This window comes from Mustela putorius, unplaced genomic scaffold, assembly GCF_011764305.1.
Source record: "Mustela putorius furo isolate JIRA1106 unplaced genomic scaffold, ASM1176430v1.1 tig00003850_pilon_pilon_pilon, whole genome shotgun sequence".
Classification (NCBI taxonomy): domain Eukaryota; kingdom Metazoa; phylum Chordata; class Mammalia; order Carnivora; family Mustelidae; genus Mustela; species Mustela putorius.
The window spans coordinates 13,925,196-13,948,410 of record NW_025422002.1 but is presented as its reverse complement, the minus strand read 5'-3'; the positions used below and the strand labels follow the sequence as shown (position 1 = coordinate 13,948,410).

At 42.4% G+C, this 23,215-nt stretch overlaps 1 protein-coding gene across 5 annotated transcripts in view; it reads left to right on the top strand.

Annotated features, from left to right (window-relative positions):
- The first annotated feature begins 215 nt into the window (after positions 1 to 215).
- Positions 216 to 23,215, top strand: part of CUNH3orf20 (chromosome unknown C3orf20 homolog) — an 89,129-nt gene continuing 66,129 nt past the window's right edge. Inside the window, exons 1-7 of one of the 5 annotated variants that reach the window (XM_045063354.1) lie at positions 216 to 3,198; positions 3,637 to 3,667; positions 11,959 to 12,015; positions 12,355 to 12,903; positions 13,631 to 13,771; positions 20,374 to 20,493; positions 21,292 to 21,300. In XM_045063354.1, the coding sequence (XP_044919289.1) occupies positions 12,435 to 12,903; positions 13,631 to 13,771; positions 20,374 to 20,493; positions 21,292 to 21,300 (739 nt within the window). In that variant the 5' untranslated portion in view covers positions 216 to 3,198; positions 3,637 to 3,667; positions 11,959 to 12,015; positions 12,355 to 12,434. Of the gene's footprint in view, positions 3,199 to 3,586; positions 3,668 to 11,958; positions 12,904 to 13,630; positions 13,772 to 20,373; positions 20,494 to 21,291; positions 21,301 to 23,215 lie in introns of all 5 variants that reach the window. The other 4 variants (XM_045063353.1, XM_045063352.1, XM_045063356.1 and 1 more) reach the window with 4 other exon arrangements.

Sequence of the window (23,215 nt, the reverse complement as noted above, 5' to 3'; positions counted from 1 at the left end):
TCCATTCCTTTCCTTTTGCAAATACAGGCATGCAGCTTTCTTTTTTCCAAGGATTCAGCTTCCATATTACTTGATGGAGCGTCTGTCAGGAGGCATGTTTGCCTGTCAAAGTGGCAAATGAGGAAACACTGTGCAGGGCAAAGTAATCTAGTCTCCAAGAAGACCCTGAAGCTGGTGGACTATTAAGCAATAATATTTAAAATGATAAGGAAGACCAGGGAGTAGAACCTCATAATCCAAAAGGGTAGGAGGTGAAGTCACTTATATTGTCACCACACATGCCTGGTGGGTATTCATTAAGTGTGTGTGGAGTACCTGGGGCCCATGTGGAGGCTGTCGGACCGAGTCAGAGAGTGAGATGCTCTTCAGCTTAAGGGTTACTTTTTCAGCTCGGCCTGTCTCTCTGCTGTGCCCACTGTAGGCCCTCATCACTTTCAGGAGCCACATCACCTCAGAAGTCTTACTGAAGTAGATCTGGGCTGGAGTGCGAGGCAGGGAGGTCCCTTCATCTTTACTAACAGTGAATTAGTGAGCAGAACTCTGGAAGCCTTTTCTGTACCTGAATACATTCCATCCTCTGCCTCCTGCACCTCAGTGTCTTCATGGCTCCAGACAAACAGTGGAAGTTGGCCACCAGATCTTCCAAGTGCCAGAAGGAGCCTATACTCCTGTGGGCTCCAATCCACATAGTCTCATTATGGATTGCAAACTGGAGCCCAGAAAAGGTCAACAACTTGTCCAAGGTCATGTAGCATCCAAACGGCAGCTCTGGGACTTATATGTAGCTTGTTTAGGCTCACGTTTGCTCCAAATTCAGTTTCTCCACCGCCCTGTGCTCTCAGTGTTGTCACTCCACTATCAAGTAGTACTAGATGAAAATCCCAAATTCTTGCAAACTTAACCTCTGAACTCCATGTCAAGGGCAAAGTTGCCTATCCTAAGGGTCATTCTGTCAGTCTGATCAGGCAAATCTCTTTTTAAAAATACACATTAAAGCCAACTGACCCAGCCATCTTTTTGCAGAAATTGGTAAGCTGATCCTAAATTTGTGTGGAATTGAAGAGGCCCAGAATATCCAAAACAATCTGAAAAAGAACAAAGTTGGAGGACTCTCACTTTCTATTTCAAACTTACACCAAACTACAGGAATCAAAGCAGTGTTGTACTGACAGGAATAGTACCTAGATCCATGGACTAGTGCTGAGAGTCCGAAAAGAAAGCTCTGTTTCTGTGGTCAGTTCATATTTGACAGTGGTGCCAAGGCCATCCAATGGGGAAAGAATAGTTTCTTCAAAAGATGATTTTGGGACAGCTGACTATCCACATGTAGAAGAATGAATATGGATCCCTAACACAGCCGATAAGCAAAACCAACCCAATGTCAAAATGGATCAAAGGCCTAAACATAGGAATTAAAACTACATAACCAGCTGAAACAGCTTTTGGGCACAAGGAGAAGAGACAGAAAAAAAATATTGGAATAGTAGAAAGAAAAAAAATAGAATTATTAGTTATACTGGGAACATTGGAAAAATGGAAGGAAGGAAGGAAGAAAACAGACAAATGAGAAAGATGGAAAAGGTTTGATTATAAGGTAGAGAAGGACTTGGGCTGTATGTGGAGAGGGGATGGGAAGGCTGGTCAGGCAGCAGTAATCCCTGTGGGAGCCAGTGGTCATGAGAGGGAACCCGAAATAACCTTTTGTTGCTCAGGATGGCCCAACCTAGGGTGGATGGTGAAGCAGTCTGCACGTTGGCTCATGGTCACTGTCGACTAGGAACTGTAAGTCAGATTTTCTCTAGGATTTCAAAACTATTTTAACATTTCTCATCCTGTCTCAGCATACAGGTTGTTTAGTGTTTCAGGAGCCCAGTTAGTTACATCCTCTTGCCTTTCAGGCCCAGAGTTCAGGTGTTAACACTTTCAGTTTTACCATTTCTCATGGGCCTGTTTTGTAGAGTGAGTCCAGCAGATGGCGCCAGCATTCTCAAGACTTCAGATTCACTGCAACAGCACCACCCAGTAGAAATATGATGTAAGCTGTTTTCAGTTTTCTGGGAACCACATTAAAAAAGTGAAATTAATTTCACGATATACTGTATTTAATCCAGTATTTAAGCCAGTATATCCAAACTAATTCAACTAGTTCAAATTTAATTATATTTAAAAATATCCAGATATTTTATATTTCTTTGCACACGAAGTTTTAAAAAATCTGTATATCCACCAGTGGTACATCTCAATTCAGATGTTAAATTTTCATCAGGAATACTTGGTCTATATTTGTATTTCTTAGAAAATACAGTGAAAAGGTAGATTCACACACCCAAGTTCTATACACACAAACATTTCTAAGTTTGCCAGTAACTGTATCAAATATCAGGGTTTTTTTTTTAATTTTTAATTTTTTATTAACATATAACATATTATTAGCCCCAGGGGTACAGGCAAATACCAGTTCTTAATACAATTTTACTTCCTTAGTCATACCACATTTCAGATACTCAGAAGACGACGCTAGTGCTACCGTCCTGCATAGCACACCTCTGCATGATCTGTTTTTTATATGCTTTATGATCTGACTACACGTAATCCTCCCATTAGTAGCTAAAGGACTGATAAACATTTCTTCCAGTCATGCATTAAGCACTGAAGCTATTCTTACCGCAATGTTTAACTCGGAGGCAAGGAGTCATGAACTCTTTTGTCAGAAAACATGACCACACCTTACTCGTATCTTTGTAGAGCTAAGCGAAATGTTTTGGATCAGAAATTGCTTTGAATTATTTGTTTTCACTGTAATCTTTCCTCTAGGCCTTTGTGTGTTTTGATACAGTCCCTTTGAATTGGCTAAATAAATCATTTTGTTCGCTTGCAAAATTCCCGAAGGAGAAACTTTAAATCCATATACATGAGATTCTTGCTATGTTTAGCCATACATTTGCCAAAGACTTGTGGGATCATTTATTTCCTCTTAAAGCCACAGTGCAGCCTGCAGGATGGTTTTCAGCTAACCTTGTTGTGACATCGAGAGGAGGCAGTAGAATTTAGAATTTGGAACAGGGGTCAGTACTGGTCTTTACAGTTAATACAACATAGAGGAGCCACGCCATATGTGTTTCGTTTCTTTTTCAGCCAGTGAATTGAACTAAGTCAGTTATATGTCAGGCAGTTTGTGTAAAAAGCTATATGGCTAAGGTAAGTGATGATAATTAGAATTGTTGACCTGCTGGAAACAGAGAGAAAATGAACTCCCCAGGCCCTCCCGCCCAGCCTTTTTGAGCTGCCTTAGTGAGGCATTTAGCTAGTGTAGATTATGGACATCTAGCTTAATGTCTAATGTTTGGGGTTGGGGGTAGAGAATGATGTAATAGGTGTACATTATTGTGTAGGAAAACTGGAAGATTAATGAAATGAAGCAAGATGTTTTAATGAAAACCTGGCACTCAGGCCCAGTATTGATCTGTTACCATGTTTCTTAATAAATCCCGGGCTGCATTTATATACACATGCATACTAAGTGCATTTTGTCCAGTGATGGGAATGGTCAGATATATTTCTTCTTTGTCAACCTCAATTTAAACAGCTGCTTTCTCCACCACATTTCTAACTGCCACGTTCTTCCTGACTCTGAAGCTCACCTGCTTAGTGGCAGTTTTGCCTCGTGGTAAGTGTTTTCACTGGGGTACGTTGTTTTCTGTTTCTCTTTCTGAATGTTTTTAGCAGTGAAGCTTCCATGAACTTGAACTTGGGGGTAGTTATAGACACTTGACCCCTCAGTGCCCCTTATCCATCACCATACATACAGATTTCCCTGCCCTGCCCCACACCTCTCTATGCATGTTGTTCAGGATTGTTTGTGAAAACTAAAAACACAGAAGTACATCCTGTTCACAGCCCAGGTCTCCCAGGTCACAGGTACCTCTGAGAACAGTACTGCTGTCTTTATAGGGGACCCAGGATTGATTGTCTTCTTTTCAAAAATGAATTAACTTTTTAAAATCAAGGTTTAATTTATATATAACATTAGTTTCAGTTGTACAACCTAATGACTTGATATTTGTATATATTACAAAGTGATCACTGTAATAAGTCTAGTTACCGCCCATCACCATACATACAGAATTCTTTTCTTGTGATGAGAACGTTTAAGATCTACTTGCTTAGCAACTTTCAGGTAGGCAATACAGTATTAACTATAGTCACCGTGCTGTACATTACACTTCCATGGCTTGTTTATTTTGTAACTGGAACTTTGCAGTTTCTGACTCCCTTCTACCCATTTTGCCTACTCCTGCCCCCTGTCTCCAGTGACCACCAGTTGGTTCTCTTTTTGTGAGCTTGGCTTTTTGGCTTTCTGGTTTTGGGGGTTTTCAGATTCCACTCATAAGAGAGATCATATGGTATTTGTCTTTGTCAGACTTCTTTCACTTAGCATAATGCCCTCATCCATGTTGGAAATGGTGAGATTTGCTTTTTTGTGGCTGTGTAATATTCCATTATAGCTATGAATCACATTGTCTTTATCCATTCATCCATCAGTGAACAATTAGGTTTCCTTCCTGTCTTGGCTCTTGTAAATTATGCTGCAGTGAACATGGGGGTGCATATATCTTTTCCAGATGGTGTTTTTGTTTTCTTTGAATAAATACCCAGAAGTGGAATTCCTGGATCATACAGTAATTCTATTTTTAATTTTTTGAGGAACCTCCCTATTGGCTTCTATAGTGGCTGCACCAATTTACATTCCCAATAATGAGTGTACGAGGGTCCCAGTTTCTCCACATTCTCTCCAACACTTGTTATTTCTTGTCTTTTTTTTATGATAGTCATTCTAACAGGTGTGGGATGATATCCCATTGTGGTTTTTGATTGCATTTCCCTGATGATGAGGAATGTTGAACATTTTTTCATATTCACAAAAATCATCTTTACCTTAGAAGAGGCTTTATAGCTCTGCTTCCAATTATAATCTACATGAGTTTTAAGGGATGTGTGATCAATGTAAACATACCATTAAAAAAAATAATTTTATTTATTTATTTATTTGAGAGAGAATCAGAGAGAGAGCATGAGCAGGGAGGAGAGGGAGAAGCAGGCTCCCCGCTGAGCAGGGAGCCTGATGCAGGGATCAATTCCAGGACTCCAGGATCATGACCTGAGCCAAAGGCAGATGCTTAATCGACTGAGCCACCCAGGTGCCCCTAAAATAATGTTTTTAAAACTGAGCTGCTTAGATATTTTTAAAAAAGATTTTATTTATTTGACAGAGTGAGATCACAAGTAGACAGTCAGGAAGAGAGAGAGGGAAGCAGTCTCCTTGCTGAGCAGAGAGCCTGATGCAGGACTTGATCCCAGGACTTTGAGATCATGACCTGAGCCGAAGGCAGAGGCTTAACCCACTGAGCCACCCAGGCACCCTGCTCAGATATTTTTAATTGCTACCTAATAGTTCGTCAAATTAGTCTACATTGTTGTTAAACACGTCCTCAGTTGTTGGCTGACTGCATTATTTCACTATTAAGAATGAAGAGGCTGTAAGTATCTTTTTGTTTGGCTCAACCAGCATTGATCTGTACTAAAGTAGCTTCTCTCCCTCTTTTAAACCTCCCTCCACCCCCGCCTGGCATTACTTTCAGGAGTGAGATCACTTGGTCAAAGGGATGATCATTTTTATGTTTCTTGATGGGTCTTGCTGGGAGACCCATCTTAATAAGGGCCTTTCGTGTCATGACAAATCTCCCTGGTGGAGGTTGCAAGTGGCCGGCAAGAATGCTGCTCCAGGATGAGGTGTGACCATGAGGTTTCAGTCTCCTGTATAAACCTTCCTTGGTGGCAGGCACTTAAGCTTAATCGTGTGTGGTGGCCCCCACTCTGCTTCCTGTCAGATCACTTCTCTCTCTAGCTCAGCCCTCTCCTCCTCATCTGCTTAGAGAGCTCAAGCATCTGTCCAGAGTATGCTTTATGTACTGAACAACAGAAAGCACACTGTCTTCATTTTCCTAGTCCCATCTCCACTTCCTCATTGCACTGAACAAGGGCTCATTCTCCTGCCTGTCCTAGCCGACAGCTGGGCTTGCTCACAGACTGCAGGCATGCGGTTACATCTGCACTGATTTCTGTCTTTACCAAAGCATTTCTGATTAAAACTATAGGGAGCCAGAAACTAGAGATAATAGCAAAGAAACCCAGGACCAAATGACCTGAGAGAGCTAAGTTTGATTTTGTTTTTAAGTATACAGTTATATGTACTTTTAAAAAAGTATTTTTTTATTTGAGAGAGAAAGAATATGCACAAGCTGTGGGGTGGGATTGGGCAGTGGGAGAGGGAGAAGCAGGCTCTCCACTGAGCAGGGAACTTGACTTGGGGCTCAATCCCAGGACCCTGGGATCATGATCTGAGCCAAAGGCAGATGCTTACTCAACTGAGCCACCCAGACATCCCCAGCTGTATGCATTTCTAAAAAGTATATTCTTGGGTCAGTGTCAGTAATGGGAGGGAAGGATGCCCTTTTCTTCTAAACCTATACCCAATGTCACCCCTCAGCTTCCTTCTAACTCCCAAGGCCTGTTCACAATTTCCCTACTTTTCACCCCTGTTCTGCATCCCTGGCAGTTTGCTGTGTCTGTGCTTTCTTTCTTTCCTTCCTTTCTTTCTTTCTTTCTTCCTTTCTTTCTTTTTCTTTCTTCAACAGGCAGAGATCACAAGTAGGCAGAGGCAGATGGGGGTGGGGGGTGGGGGAGAAGCAGGCTCTCCGCGGAGCAGAGAGCCCTATGTGGGGCTCGATCCCAGGACTCTGGGATCATGACCTGAGCCGAAGGCAGAGGCTTTAACCCACTGAGCCACCCAGGCACCCGTCTGTGCTTTTTAAGTACCCTTCCAGGTGCACCAAAGACTGGGAGTCCCTCTTCACTGTAGGTAGAAATCAGGGTACTGTGGGTGCGGCCCCTCTCCTTGGCTAATGCCTACAGCAGCTGGGCTGCTCACACTCCCACTGCACTGCCAGCGCCTGGGAGGAGCACCCTAGAATACGGATGCGCCCTCTGTGTCCCGTCACCTGCAGGATGAAGTCCGGGATCATTGTCTCACAGCTGGCCCGGTTCTGCCCCTCCTGCTCCACACTAACCCACAGAATGCTCTGCTTGCTTCTTGCTCCCCAAACTTGCCAGTTTAGAGCCTCCACCTCGAGCAAGCGTTGTACCCACCACCTGGAATGTTCTCCTTTCCTTGTTCGCTAGTCTAACCTGTTTCTGGGTCAGTTTCTGTCATTTCCATTATGCAACCTTCTTCACGCACTCCAAATAATTTCCTTTTTCTATTTAACATTCACTGAGCACTTAACTGTGCTAGGCATTGTGCCAACTCTGTATAAGCATCGTCTCACTTAATTCCCACAATCTGGGGAGGTGGGGACTAGGGCCCTTGAGATCATCACAGAGATCAAGTTCCAAGCTCAAGGTCACCATTGCCTGAGCTCTTAGCTGCCCAGCCACACTGCCTTCTCTGGACTTCCATTCTGCCTTGCAGAAAGCACTCTGACTTGTCATTGTAGCTTTGTGTGTGTGTGTTTCTCCTCTTGGATCTGTCCTCTGGGACAGAGCAGCCAGACAGAAAATGGAATGAAGGTGGCACTGGGCTGTGGTCATCTTCTATATGCTTTATAAACTTCTCACACAATCTTTTTATTCCTTTGTGGGAGGTGATTCTTGAAACTTCGCTTATGGCCATCTGCATGGGTCCATTAGGCTATTCATGGGACTTTGATGCCACAAATATTTTTCAGCTTCTGGTATATAGCAGCACTGTATTTAGTAATATAGACATTATAAGAGGGAGAGAAGACATGACCTCTGCCATCCAGTTGCAGAGATGAGATTTACCACATGGGATATAACTGGTGACTGAAGACAATACATTTGAATACTTGATCATATAACACATGCAAATTCTTCGGTAGGACATAAAAGACGTTTTGGCATCTGATTCGAGACCACTTTTCCAACTTTATCTGCTACTTTCCTGGAGACCCCAGGCATACTGATATGGTTTGCAGTTCTCTGAACCTACCATGCTTCAAGTGCCTCTGCTCCCTTGTACATCCCATTCCTTTTGCCTAGAATGACAACTTCTGCTCATCTTTTATAACCATCTTCAACGTTGCTTCTGTTAGACCTTTTTCTTTGTACATTTTTCTATAGTGTGACCCTTATCATATTGTCTATAAGTCAGTTTTGTAAGTCTGATGTGTCTGTTAAACATTGAGCTGCTTGAGGGCAAGGCCTGTGTCTCAGTGATGGAAAAATGAATGACAGAATTAAAATTGGATACATACAAAGGAGGGTAGGATGATGTTCCAACATGGCTGGTGGTCAGGAATCACACCTGACTGCAAAGATAGAGATCCAAACAAAGGGGCTCATTCTCTCCTGTGAAACAACTTTAGAGGTAGGTAGCCAAGTGCTGGTGCAAGGGTGCTGCTGTGTCATCAGGAGCCCAGGCTCTGTTGCTCTGCTCAGCCACCTTCATGCGTGGCTTCCCTCTCCAAGCTAACTTCCTGGCTCTAAATGGCTGCTAGAGCTACAGCCACCTCATCCATTCCAACTGAGAGGAAAGAGAATGGCTGTGAGAAAAGAACAAAGTTCTGTCTGTGAAGGTAGCCTCCTTTAAAAACATGGCTCAGGGCCACACCTAGCAGCTCCACTTTCATCCCATAGGCCAGGATTTAGTCACATAAGCACCTCTAGCTGAATTTGAAGAGATATGTATATGGTGGTAAATACAGGTCTGGGCACCTGGGTGGTGCAGTTGGTTAAGTGTCCAACTCTTGGTTTCAGCTCAGGTTTCAATCTCAGGGTCATGAGATCAAGCCCCGTGTCTGGCTCTGCCCACTGTGGAGTCAGCTTGAGTTTCTCTCTCCCTTTCCCTCTGTCCCATTACCTCTACTGTCTGAAATAAATAAATCTTTAAAAAAATACAGGTAAATATGTTATAAATATAACAAATATTTATGTTGATTGTATTTATTATAGCACTTACATAATTAAATGTAAATGTAAGTAAATACATGATAATTATTTAATTTAAAATGACATTTCTTAAAAAAAAAATCAGCTTTTAGATCCATAGTCTTTTCTCCAAAGAAGGTATAAATTGCTCCATAAACACATGAAAGGATGCTCACCTTTATTAGTCATTAAGGAAATGCAAATCAAAATCATGATGAGATACCACTTCACACCCTCTAGAATGGCTCTAGAATCAAAAAGACCTATAATAACAAGTGTTCACAAGGACATGGAGGAATTAGAAGCCGCCTACATTGCTGGGGGGACTATAAAATGGTATAGCCGCTTTGGAAACCAATCTGACAAGTCCCTCAAAAAATTAAGCACTGAGTTACCACACGACCCAGCTATTCCACTCCTAGTGTACAGCCAAAAGAATCGTGGTGAGGATGTCTGTCCACACAAAAACTTGTACAGGAATGCTCACAGTATTACTATTCATAATAGCCCCAAAGTGGAAGCAACCAAATTGTCCATCAAATAATGAATGGATCAACAAATTGTGGCATATCCACATAATGGGATATTATTCAGCTATAAAAATGAATGATGTAACTGACACATGCTCAACATGGATGAACCTCGGAAATATGCTGAGTGAAAGAAGCCAGTCACAAAAGACAACATAGTGTATGATTTCATGTATATGGAATGACCAGAACAGGCAAATCTATAGAGACAGAAACTAGATTAGTGGGTGCCTAGGAGTGATGAGGAATGTGGAGTGACTGCTAATGAATTTCTTTTGGGGGGTGATGAAAATGTTCTAAAATTAGATAGTGGTGTCCGTTGCAAAACTTTGAATATACTAAAAACCATTGTACACTTTATAAAAGGGGCGCATTGTGTGAATGATATGTGTGAATTATATCTCAATAAAACTGCTTTAGAAAGCTTTTATCTGTTTGGAAGATATATCTTCATAATTAACCTCAAAAGAAATGAACTGGTAGGGGGTGGGATGGGGAGGATTTCCTCAGACCAGTTAACATTTCAAGGACTGTATTTGTCTTCTCTTCATTGGAGTCCTGCCTTTAAAAAAAAAAAAAAAAAAAAAAAACAACTGCCCTTCTTGGTCAGGGTCAGATCCCTCTGGCTAGTCGCCCAGATGACTGAGATTCTGAGTGGTTTCTTTGTTCTACAGACTTATCATTTAAAAAATGAAGTATTTTTCTGAGACTCCAAAGCTGAGGAAAAGAGATGCTAGGAGATCAGCAAATAGACATAGGAAGCCACTTATCTGGAAACCAGGATGTCAGAAGGGCTTGCTCTGTGGAACTCTTGTTCCTTGGAGATTTTGTTGCTGATAGATGGGCAGAGGCAGCTGAAGGGCTGTGAGGAAAAACTGTTTGGAAAGCTGTGCTGGCAGTCTGCACACAGGCAACTCCTGCCTGACCAGGAGTTCTGTATTGTCCTCAGGGAAATGGGAGAGAGAATAATCTTATCCTGGGTGGTCGCACCAGATCGTGCCTATGAACCTACTCTGCAAATGGGAGTGGTGCACCCCAGGGGTGAACTTGGAGTGGCTCCAGAGGACGCTGTTAAAAGGTGAAAGAATGAGGATTGTCTGACGGGAGAAGAGCACCATGGACATGGTGGGGAGTGGTTGTCAGGAGGGAAGGTAGAATTGACAGTGATAAGGCTGTGGTAATAAGGATTGTCAGAAAGCTGGCCAGCAGTCCTACCTCAGCTCTAAAGGCTGACACTATAAGACCCTCTAGTACATTCCTAGTTTGTCTTTGGGGCCATTTAAGTTAGACAGCAGGGACAACTGGCCTACACTGCATGGGAATGTCAGCAAAGGTGATTCCCTTAGGTCTGCCTTTCCTTCATGTTCTGGATTATTTCTTTCCTTCCTTTTTTCTTTTTTTAAAGATTTTATTTATTTATTAATGTATTTATTTGAAAGAGCGTGCACACGCACATGAGTGAGGGAGGAGGAGAGGCAGAGGGATAAGCAAACTCTGCTCTGAGAGTGGACCCTGACATAGATAGGACTTAATCCCAGAACCCTGAGATCATGACCTGAGTTGAAACCAAGAGTCAGACGCTTAACTGACTGAGCGACCCAGACACCCCTGTGTTCTGGATTCTTGAGCACCTTTTGCAGAGTCTCATGTTCTCACAAAGCCCCTCAGGAACTAAAAGAAATAAATCATTTTTGTGTAATGCAAGACCAAGAAGTGACCTCACATTTTTGTCAGTGCAGTGATCCATTACTAAAGAATGTCCTTACAGGGCTCTTTTTGATCAGATAAATGAAACTTTCAGATCTGATTACAAAACCCTTGAAGTCTATTTGTGGATTTTCCCAGCCATTTTTGTGCTTATTAAATTGTGCTTCATACTCCCTTTCTTCAACCAGTGGTCTATTTTTTATATATATTAAGAAGACAAGAACAAAACACAGTCTAGGAATATGGCAGGGTAAAAACCACCAGAATACCTAATGGTATTCAGCTGACTCAGACATGATTATGCTTTCTGCTAACCCACATATGTCTACTTGATGAGCACTCAGAGCCCTCAAGAAGTTCCATTAAAATGGGAGAATATTTATTATATAGTTCATTGATTTTAAGGTACGTGTTTTTTCCATTTTAACATCTCTTAAATTGTGATATATCTTATAGTCAATGGCATCTTACATTGATTTTTTTTTCTATCTTGTAAGTTGGAGAATCTTACAATCAATTACATCAAACCTTGATTTGATGAAATGTGGCAAATATTAGTCATTGAATTGAGAGAATTTATATTCTCCTCATTCTTTCCCGTCTGCCTTTGGATGTACATGCTGAATAATCGCATGCCCATCCTTGCTTTGCCACCAGGAACTACCACATCACCGTCTTCCAGAGAGCCAATAAAACATCTTTTTTGTGTTTGCAGGTTTTAATTCATAGACCACAAGCAGATCTTCCACCCCCAGATCTCTGACTTTAAAAGGTACAGTGGAACCTTTCTCCTTTCCATTCTTGCAGCACCCCAGGGTTCCTCCTAGAGGTACTCAGTTTGTATGACTGTACCTGGAACCATTTCTGGAATCTGGTTATCTCCAAGGCCCTTCCCAAAGTAACCCACTAACGTGGGTTCATCTGATGTTGTCTCTGGGAGGAAAAAGGAGGAAGGACATCCCTTTGCCTTCCTGTGTGAGGAGGAGTCTTATTCTTCCTGGATAGGACCTGCTGGTTCAATGACCTATAAAGGCCATTTCATCACTTCCATTCTGTCTGTCTCCAAGTCTTCACCCTAGGTGAGAGCTGTCCCTTTTGTTTACCTCTCAAGGGGCTCTGACTTTCTATAGCTGCACGTCCATCTGGTCTGAGATGGACAGTATTACCTAGCAGGATGCACACTGTACCAACATGACTGACATCAAGAGCAACCGAGAATTGTACCAGCAGTACACAGCCTCGGCTCCCAGGCTGCTGGCCCGCATCTCCAGACTGCTCATCAGTTGCCGGAACGCAGGCATTTCTGTACCTAAGGGCATCAGGAACATCTTTGAGTTCACTTGGGAAGAACTCACTGCGGACCCCATGTTGCCTACCCCATCCAACATCGTGGGCCTAGAGATCAGCATTGGACCCCCACCCGTGGTGCTCATGGAATTAACCCCTGCACAGGCCCCTGTCCAGAAGAAGCCACCACCAGTACCACCACAGCAATTGCTACCCACATCCACTGGGTCAGCAAGGTTCACCCAGTCTCCCACCCGTGGCCACCTAGCACACTCTAGCCAGGAGACCCTGCACAGATTCCAGCGGCAGTCCATCCACCTGCTGACAGAACTGCTCACCCTGAAGATGAAGGCCATGGTGGAGTCCGTGTCTGGTAAGGCTGGCTCACCAAATTCTTTTGTCTGAGCCCAGAAGGATCTGCCCAGACCAATGTGTGTGTGTCCACCACAGCCATCACAGACAGGTATCTAAGGATATGCTGGGGCTAGGTGGCAGCCATGGGTCTGCTGTAGGAATCCAACCCCTTCCCACAACCCCCTCAGGAGTCATCCTCCCACCCCTTTCTGTTCTCCAGTTTTCCATCCCATTTCCTCAACATTGCTGAATCCAGACTGGAAGGTAGGCTGTGGAGAACAGTGTGAGGCCAGAAGTACTGAAGAGTGAGTTGTAGAAATGATGCAGAGGTGGAAGAGAGGAAGCACCCAGGAGGAGGGGGTAAATTGAGAGGACTAATTAGTGGTTAGCAAGATCATCCATGGCAAGGGTATAACCCCAAGATCAAGGAGGGGAAATAAAGCCATACCAGTAACTGAGCCTTCTAGATATTTCTAGAGGCTTCTAGATGTTATTTTACATACTAATGGCATCAGTGCCCTGGTCTGTGGGTAAGGAAGAAAGAAGGGTAAGCAGGGGAAGAGAGCAAAATACCACCTGACAGGTTTGGAGAGGTCAAGACCTTCCATTAGGAAGACCCTTATACTTGCTTACCCTAGAGTAGATCTTCCATCTACCGTTATTTCCTTGGCCATTTACAGAGGTCCTTTCCTGGAAGCATTGGCCCCATGTGAGAGGAAAATGAGTTGCTTCAATGATTCTTTTAGTAGGTGCCAATCCCCTGGATATCACAAGGCGCTTTGTGGAGGCCAGCCAGCTCCTCCACCTCAATGCCAAGGAGATGGCTTTTGACTATCTGATCGGCACAATGGGAAGAAGTAGCCGGAGTGTTGGACAGATGGGGAAAGGTAGGTACCCAAGCTTCAGCCATTAGGTGGAAGTTCAAATAGTGCCAATAAGAATGCAAGATAGAAAGGTCAGATCACCATTTTAAACATTTGACCTCTCCAGAAGTTGAGGTGGGTTCTTAAACAGAGAGATTCTAGAGCAACAGAGATTCTTAAATGCTGTAATTGAGTATGTAAAATGGTGCAGTTCCCCTGGAGAGCAGCTTGATGGTATCTGCAAGGCGGGAGATGATCTAGCATCTTATAGCCCAGCAATTTCTCTTCTAAGTCATCCCCTAGAGCTGTGCTTTTCAAACTATCTGTGGTGAAGGACCAATCTGTAAAATTGCGAATCTCATGTGGATTGACCTTTTCAAAAATATGATGTCACAGTAATGTCAGATTACCACCAAGTTTTCTAAATGTTTACTCTTAATTTTTGAGCTCATCTGGTCATGGCCTGGTGTGGATTCACAGCAGTCCACTGGCCACACTTGAGAGTCACATTTGGCACACGTGCAAGTCATACCAAATGTTTATTGCAGAACTGCTTAGAATGGCAAGGAAAATAAAATTGGAAGCATTCTAAATGTCCCTCGACAGGAGAAATACAAATGATAGTCTGTTTAGACAATGGAACATAGTGAGCAGTAAAAACCAAGCACTTGTAAAGCATGGGGACTGTAGACAATAATATTGTAATAACTTTACATGGTGACAAGTGGTGACTACACTTACTGTGATGAACATTTTTAAATAAATATATTTTTAAAGTAATATTTACACCTGATGTGGGGCTCAAACTCATGACCCCAAGATTAAGAGTCACACACATCACCAATTAAGCTGGCAGGGTGCCCCCCTGGAGCATTTTGTAATGTACATAAATATCGAATCACTATATTGTACAGCTGAAACTAATAGTGTATGTGAACTGTACTTCAATTAAAAAGAAAATAATAAAAACCAAAACCAGAACTAAAACACAGAGATCAATATAGTTAAATCTCAACAAATAGTGTTAAGCAAGTAAAGCAAGTTTTATAAAGATACATTTGGTATAATACTATTTAAATAAAAATTTAAAAATAAGTAACATTGCATATGAGTACATTATGCAAAGTGTAAGTATAAAAGCGTGAAGGGGATTGCTAGGCGCAAAGTTGGAGGAAGTGTGCTCTGGAGAAGGGTGAAGGGGAACAGGATCTGGAAGACACAGCCATTCGGTCCTGTCTAATGTAGCTCTTAGGTGTGATGTGTGCTGACAGCCCAAGCAGTTGGAGATATGCATGTAACTTCCGACTCACCCAAAACTCAACTACTAATAGCCTGCTATTGACTGGAAGTCTTATTGATAACATCAACATGTTTGATTAACACGAACTTTGTATGTGTGTGTACCATACATTGTTTTCTTACAATAAAGTAAACTAGAGAATAGAGGATGTCATTAAAAAATACCTAAGGAATAGAGGGGTGCCTGGGTGGCTCAGTGGGTTAAAGCCTCTGCCTTCGGCTCAGGTCATGATCCCAGGGTCCTGGGATCGAGCCCTACATCGGGGGTCTTTGCTCAGCAGGGAGCCTGCTTCCTCCTCTCTCTGCCTGCTTCTCTGCCTACTTGTGATCTCTGTCAAATAAACAAATAAAATCTTAAAAAAAAAAAACCCTAAGGAATAGAAAATACATTTACAGTACTTAACCATTTTTATCAGAAAAAAATTTGAATATAAGTGAATCCACACAGTTCAAAACCCATGTTGTTCAAAGGTTCATTTTGAATGCCTAAAAATCATGCTCACTGTTAGGAGGTTTTGTGGGGAAGCAAAAAACATTTTATCTCATCACCATTCACCCTTACCTTCCCACCTAGCATCTCTCCCTGTCCACTGGATGTTGTCAGGATTCCCTGGATGGTCAGAGGCTCAACATCTGATAATATACATGTGCAGTACAAATAAATGGCACAGTAAAATTGCCATCCTTGGGGGAAAAATGAGCTTCATGAGGTCAGTGGAAGTGATGTTGGGAAGCTGCTCAGCTCCCACGCAGAGCCTCTGATACTGCCTCAGTGGAGCAGAACTAGTCAACTGCTGGAGACAGGAAGCTTGTCTGGGGCAGTGACCCCATGGAAAAAGGATGATTCGGTTATCAAAGGGTTAAAAATAAAAGCTGATAAAGGGGGGCACCTGGTGGCTCAGTCGGTTAAGGTTAAGGCTTACCTTAACCTTCTGCCTTCAGCTCAGGGTTTTGGAATCAAGCTGGAGTGTGGCTCCCTGCTCAGCGGGGAGCCTGCTTCTCCCTCTGTCTCTGCCCCTGCTTGTGCACTCTCTGTCTCTCTTGCAAATGAATAAATAAAATTTTTTATTTTTTAATTTTTATTTATTATTTTTTTAAGATTTTATTTATTTATTTGACAAAGAGAGAGATCACAAGTAGGCAGAGAGGCAGGCTGGGGGTGGCGGGGGGAAGCAGGCTCCCTGCTGAGCAGAGAGCCCAATGTGGGACTCTATTCCAGGGACCCTGAGATCTGACCTGAGCCGAAGACAGTGGCTTAACCACTGAGCCACCCAGGTGTCCCGGATAAATAAAATTTTTTACCTTTGGATATTTTTGCAAAGGCAAATATGGAGGGACTTGCGTTTTATTGCTCTATTGTATTTATTTTTCAGGAAAAAAAACCACCCCACCTCAAAAAAATGACACAGTCATTTTTATTGCTTTAAAGAATTAGTGTGTGTTTATAGTACCAATAAAATTTTGTTAAATACAAGGTAAAATAAAATTATTTTGACAACATTTTTTTGAGAGAGAGAGCGTATGTGAGCATGGGAGGAGGGGTAGAAGGAGAAAGGAAAGAGAGAATCCCAAGCCGACTCCATGCCTAGCGCAGAGCAGGACTCAGGGCTTGATTACGAGATTGATTACTCAGGGCTATGATTCCGAGAATCATGACCTGAGCTGAAATCAGGAGTTGGACACTAAACAGGTGCCTCTATTTTGATAACTTCTGTGTTTTTTGAGCCTCAATCTAAGTATGCTTTTTTCTTTTTCCTTTTATTAAACATTTTTACATTTTTAATTTTTAAGAAGATTTTATTTATTTATTTATTTGAGAGAGAGAGAGAACACAAGCAGGGGAAGGAGCAGAGAGAGGGAGAAGCAGACTCCCTGCTAAGCAGGGAGCCCAATTTGGGGCTCAATCCTGGGACTCAGATCATGACCTGAGCCAAAAGAGCCACTTAAGTTTTTAATTTTAATTCCAGTATAGTTAACAACGTGTTATATTAGTTTCAGGTGTACAATATAGTGATTCAGTAATTCTATACATCACTCAGTGTTCATCATGATTCAGTGTACATTAATCCCCTTCACCTGTTTAATTCCCCCACTTAATCCCCACCTCCCCTCTGGTGACTATCAGTTTGTTCTCTGTATTTAAGAATCTGTTTCTTGGGGCGCCTGGGTGGCTCAGTGGGTTAAGCCGCTGCCTTCGGCTCAGGTCATGATCTCAGAGTCCTGGGATCGAGTCCCGCATCGGGCTCTCTGCTCGGCAGAGAGCCTGCTTCCCTCTCTCTCTCTCTCTGGCTGCCTCTCTGTCTACTTGTGATTTCTCTCTGTCAAATTAATAAATAAAATCTTTTAAAAAAAAAAAAAAAAAAAAAAGAATCTGTTTCTTGGGGTGCCTGGGTGGCTCAGTCATTTAAGCATCTGACTCTTGATTTTGGCTCAGGGTCATGGTATTGAGCCCTGTGTTGGGCTCCATGCTGAGCATGGAGCCTGCTTGGGGTTTTTTCTCTCCCCCTGCCCCTCCCCTGCTTATGTGCTCCTCTGCGCCAGCATCAGAGGCTCTGCATGGGAGCTGAGCAGCTTTCCAACATCACTTCCACTGACCTCATGAAGATCATTTTTCCCCCAAGGATGGCAATTTTACTGTGCCATTTATTTGGACTGCACATGTATGGTTATCAGCATACATGGATTCCTGCACCTTGTGTTCTATATAGAGCTTAGAGATCCATTTCATTTGAGGGGGGATACTGTCTGATGGTCTGTTGCATGGGTAGGAAAGTCCCACCCAGCCCAGCTACCCACCCTCAGACCTGCCCATGATGCCCTCCTACCTGAATATAGTGTTCTCTCACCTTGAAAAGAAAATGGTTTTCACCATTAGCATTCTTCCTCATAAGGTGCTTGAGCATTCTTGCAGGATCGCAGACTTTCACCAGTGATACAGTGGTTTCCTGCATCCCTTGTGGGTTGTGGTTAATCTGGTGCAGGAGAATTTGCAGAAAGCTGAGCTGAATTCTGGAGAGGCTTTGATGATTTCTGCATCCTGCTGCATTAGCAGACTGTTCCACCATACTCACTAGGAAATCTCTCACTTTTTGGCATGAGTGTTCCAGATACTCCTCTTTAAACAAGTCTAGAGTTTGAAAAAAAAAAAAAGTCTAACCAATAAAATATAAATGAAGGTGTGATCCATTTCTCTTAGAAAAGCACTGATCCAGGAAGGCCTTAAATTAGCCCTCATGGGGCATTAAAAAGAAGATTCAAATCCTGTTGATTTATTTTACATGACTTCTCTTTTTCTGGACCATCTTATTACATGAGGTAGACCAAAGCTGTAACTGGGTTTGGAGTAGTCATCCCTTAAATCTATAGCCAGAATATTCCCCTTGCTAAGGTAGCATGTCCTTAGTGGTAATGGTAAGCCTGCGTCCTGCCTTTTCTCCTATCCAGTACATACTAGTCCTGCCATGTCATGAAAGAAAACTCCTCCTTGATTTTTAGTTGATGGCAATATTATTAAGTAAAACATATACAAAAAAAGAAAGCAAATAATCTTGCTATCTTTACATAAAGCTATTTTTCATTTTTGTTGTCTCTTTTGTGGTTTTTCCATCTGTTTCTCCCTCTCTCTCTCTCTTTCTCTCCAAAAGTATTTTAACAATACTGCCATTTTCCTATTTCTCAGTTTCCTATACTGAGACACAGATGTTTGCCATCATGGTTATATGCTTTTAATAATTGTCATTTTAAGTGGATATAGACTTTAATGTTTATGTTCTGTAATTAACCAAATGCTTATGTTTTCAGGTTTCTTACCATTAGTATAATATGCATTGTAATATGCAACTTTGGTTTCTATTGGTTATAAAGACTGATTTCCTAGAAGAGGGATTACTGGAGCAGAAAGTCTCAGTATGTGTACATCTCTTGCTAAATACTGTTTTCTAGATGGATTTTGTCTACACTAGCATGGTTAACCAGTTTTATCCTATCTTTATCAGTGTTAGCTTTTGTTAATTTCTGCTAAAATAGAAAATACTGAAAGTTGGTCCTGATTTCAACTTTTGGATCACTAGCGAAGGTTATTTTTTGCCTGTGTGCATTATCCAGTGTGCAGTCTCTGGTTACAGTCTTTGCCTATTTAGGAGGTCATGTTTGCCATTTTCTTTATGAATTTGAATGAACTGTAATAAATTGCTTAACATTTCCTAACAATTTTATGCCTAACCAGTGAAATGACCATATTTGGGGGAAGAATGAACAAATGATTTGATGAGGTTTTTGTAAGTGTGATCAAGATTTTCTACTAGTGGGGTGCCTGGGTGGCTCAGTGGGTTAAAGCCTCTGCCTTCGGCTCAGGTCATGAACCCAGTGTCCTGGGATCGAGCCCCGCATCTGGCTCTCTGCTCAGCAGGGAGCCTGCTTCCCTTCCTCTCTCTGCCTGCCTCTGCCTACTTGTGATCTGTCAAATAAATAAATAAAATCTTTAAAAAAAAAAAAAGATTTTCTACTAGTGATGGGGGTACTAATTTTTTTTTAGACCTGAGCTGAGCTCAAGAGTCAGATGCTTAACTGATTGAGCCACTCAGGAGCCCCAGGGGTACTAAATTTTAATTCTCAAGTGGTCAGATATCATTTGATATCTGACATGAGACAGTGTGATTCTGCAAGAGACTGATCTGTTGAAGAAGCATCTGATTTCTGTGCCTTGGACAAGGGAATGGACTGGTGTTACTCTCGCCACCTAGTGCAGCATTTATGTCTGCATTTACCCTCGCAGTTATCCTGTCACCTTTTGTGGTGTCCCTGCTTCCTGCACTGGTGTCATTTCTCTCTTAAGGGATATTGTAGTGGGGGGAGGGTACTGTAGAAAGGAATCTCAAAGATTTCCCTTAGTTTCTATGAGCCTCCTCATGCATTAAAGAAGCCTTTTTCTTCCAAGATCTGGTTGTTTTGTAACAACCAGGGCACTTTAGAGTACCTACTCTACCACACCACTAGAACAGAAAGTCCGTATTACATTTTTGGTTAAAAAAAAAAAATTGATTCATCTTCCCCTCTGATTTCCATGAGAAACTAGACTCCCGGAATCAAACTGAGGGTTTTAGCAGGGAGCGGGGGTGAGGGATGGGTGAGAGCCCAGTGATGAGTATTAGGGAGGACACGTATTGCATGGAGCATTGGGTGTTATACACAAACAATGAATCATAGAACGCTCCATCAAAAACCAATGATGTACTGTATGGTGAGTAACATAATAAAAAATTATAAAATAAAAAAATAAAATAAAAATTGAAAAGTTGAAGAAAGAATCCCTTTGTGTTCCACTCCAGATTCCTTCATGAACACTCCAGCCATGGGAGTGAACATGCCTTACCAGCTTGTTTATGAGTCCTCCACTGGCTGTCTGAGCTTCTCCCTCTCAACTGGAAGAGAAGTCAAGAAGAAAACAGGTAACAGAAGATCCCATCAAGACCTCTTAGCCAATCTTTGGGGGTGGAGCTGGAGAGAGGGATAGAGGATTCCCAGTGTAGGTTGATGAGATGGCTTGATTTAGTTTTCTGATAGGAAGGATTAATGGCTGTCTTGGCTGTTGGCTGAAGCTATTGACAGATTCTGTCTCATGAAATTTGATATATCTAACCCAGCCACTCCGCAATGCAGTCTCATCATTTGACTGTTTACATGCCCTCCATTTCTGGTGGTGTGATTCACATCACATCATTTAAACACGTCCCTGATTCACCTAGGACAACATCCCTATCAAACCCACCTCTTCTACACCTTCAGTATCCCAAACTCATCTCCTCAGAGAGAGATCTGTGTTGCTCCTGCTCTCACAGTAGGTTGGACAACCAGTATCTGAAGAGAGGCATTTGGATGCCAGCCCTAACAGAATGTTCCAATTGGGCCAGTTAAGGAAGAAGAGAAAGAGAGAGGGCCCTGCTATTTCCACTGAGGAAGACACAAAACAGAAAGAAAGGCTTAAGAGAAAGAGAAGGTGGCAGATGAGACCAAACAGTATAGCAGCAACCATGCAGCCAGAAGCTCAGAGGAGAAAGAAGTTGGAGCTGGAGAGGGCAGGGCAGGGTCTCATGGAACTTCTGGTTATCTCCCGACCACTTTACTCAACCAGCTGTGATGGCAGATGGAGGAATGGGGTAGGCAAAGGAGGCATGTATTTGCAAAGAGGTAGTGGGAGGATCAGATAAGGTGGGAATGTTCAAAGACGGTCCATTTGATTCCCACAGACACTGGAGGTAAGCCTGGAAGTTGAGAAGTTTGGATATTACTTCTGACCCATCCTCATGGCTGTGTGATTTGCCTTCTGCCAGGCCTCATCTCTATATCAAGCTGATCCTATATCCTTTCAGTTAGTGAACAAATGTTTAGTGAACAATTACTAGTTGTCATTCACTGTTCTAAATCCTGGGGGTACACATGTGGACTCTAAGACAATACCCTCCCAAATGGAGCTGACTTCTTTAGCTTCCTTGCTTGAAGTAGATTCAGCTGTCCTGTTTCCCCAGTTCCTTTACCCCTGCAGTAACCCACAGCATCATTTCTAACATCCTACATTATGTGCTCCTGGTTTTATTATATCCACTCCTGAACTGGCCATAATTAAACACAATCCCTTTGAGAGAAAACAAAGTTATCTTCAAGATACACAGAGATTTCATGGTTTTTCTAATCACCTTGAGGGTGATGCTTTCTGTTTGTCTCTTTGTCTGTCTGGCTGTTTTCCTCTGCTACCCTACCAAGATGTGATTTGTCATCATGATATTGCATTGTTCTCACTAGATGTGTGTTCACAGTGCTGCATTTCTTATAGGTTCTTGATGTGTTCAGAAATTCATCTTATACATGCATGCTAGAATGGATGGTTAACTTTTCCTAATAGTTTATAAGTAACCATGTGATGTATCTTCCCCAGGAATGTCCCAATTTATGCTTATTTTCCTGACATAACAATTAGTGATGCCCATTTTCACTCTAAAAATTACTTTCCCAGTTTGGACATATTGTAGAATTATTCTGGCTTTAGACCACTTTGAATTTTGGACCTCTGTTATCTGTTCATGCACATGTGCTATGATACCTTACCAACTGCCCCCTTTGCAGTTCTAGGGCCAGGCACACTTGGAGCAGACAGGCTTCAAGAGTTGAGCGTACTCCCTGAGCTATGTCTGGAAAATAACCCAGCATTATGAAGAAGAACTGAGAGAAGTCTATTAACAATGGTTCCTGGCTGGAACAAGAGGCTGTCATCCTCAAGAACTCAGGGCACCTAGGGCCAAGCCAGACATGAATGGTCAGACTAGAAGATGTTCCAGGAGGTCAGCCAGCTGCTAGCTGGGCCTCTGGTCTTTGGTGGCAAGAGGATTGGGGGAAGAGACCAGAAGCCAGTCATGGTGCAGATACCAGAGATGGTATTCAAGCACCAGCCAGAAAACCCAAGGCTTGATGACAGTGAGAAGACTTCATTCTGAGGTGCTCAGGGCTCAGTGGGAGCCTGAGCAGAGGCTTTGGCTTAGAAACAGTTTTCATTCATGAAGTTGAGCCTGCAAATATTAAGTGAGAGCATGTGGCTCCAGTTGGGTGTGCAGCAGAGGCTCAGAAACATGTGGACCTCAGCAGATGTCCCTGGAATTTCAGTCATGGAAGACCACCTCCACGATTTCATGTCACCATATCCTTACACCAACTAATACTTGCCATAAGGGGTTAACTGTGAAAATAAGTGCAATAGGCACAAAACATTGCCACCCACAGATTTGAGCAGGCAGAAGAAAGAATAAGCAAAGTTGAAGATAGAACTGTTGAAATTACTGAATTTGAAAAACAGAAAGAAAATGTTTTTAATAAAATGAATGGAGCCTAAGGTTACCTGTGGGACACCATCAAGAAGAATACATGTGCATTGTGGGAGTCTCAGAAGAAGAGAGAAAGGGACAGTGAGAATATTTGAGGAAATGTTGGCTGAAAACTTCCCAAACTTGATGAAAGATGTGAATATAAACATCAGAGAAGCTTGACAGACTCCAGGCAACATGAACTCAAAGAGACCCACACCAAGACACATTATAACTTTCAAAAGACCATGACAGAGAACCTGGAAAGCAGCAAGAGAAAAGCAAATCACTACATCCAGGGAATTCTCAACAACATTAT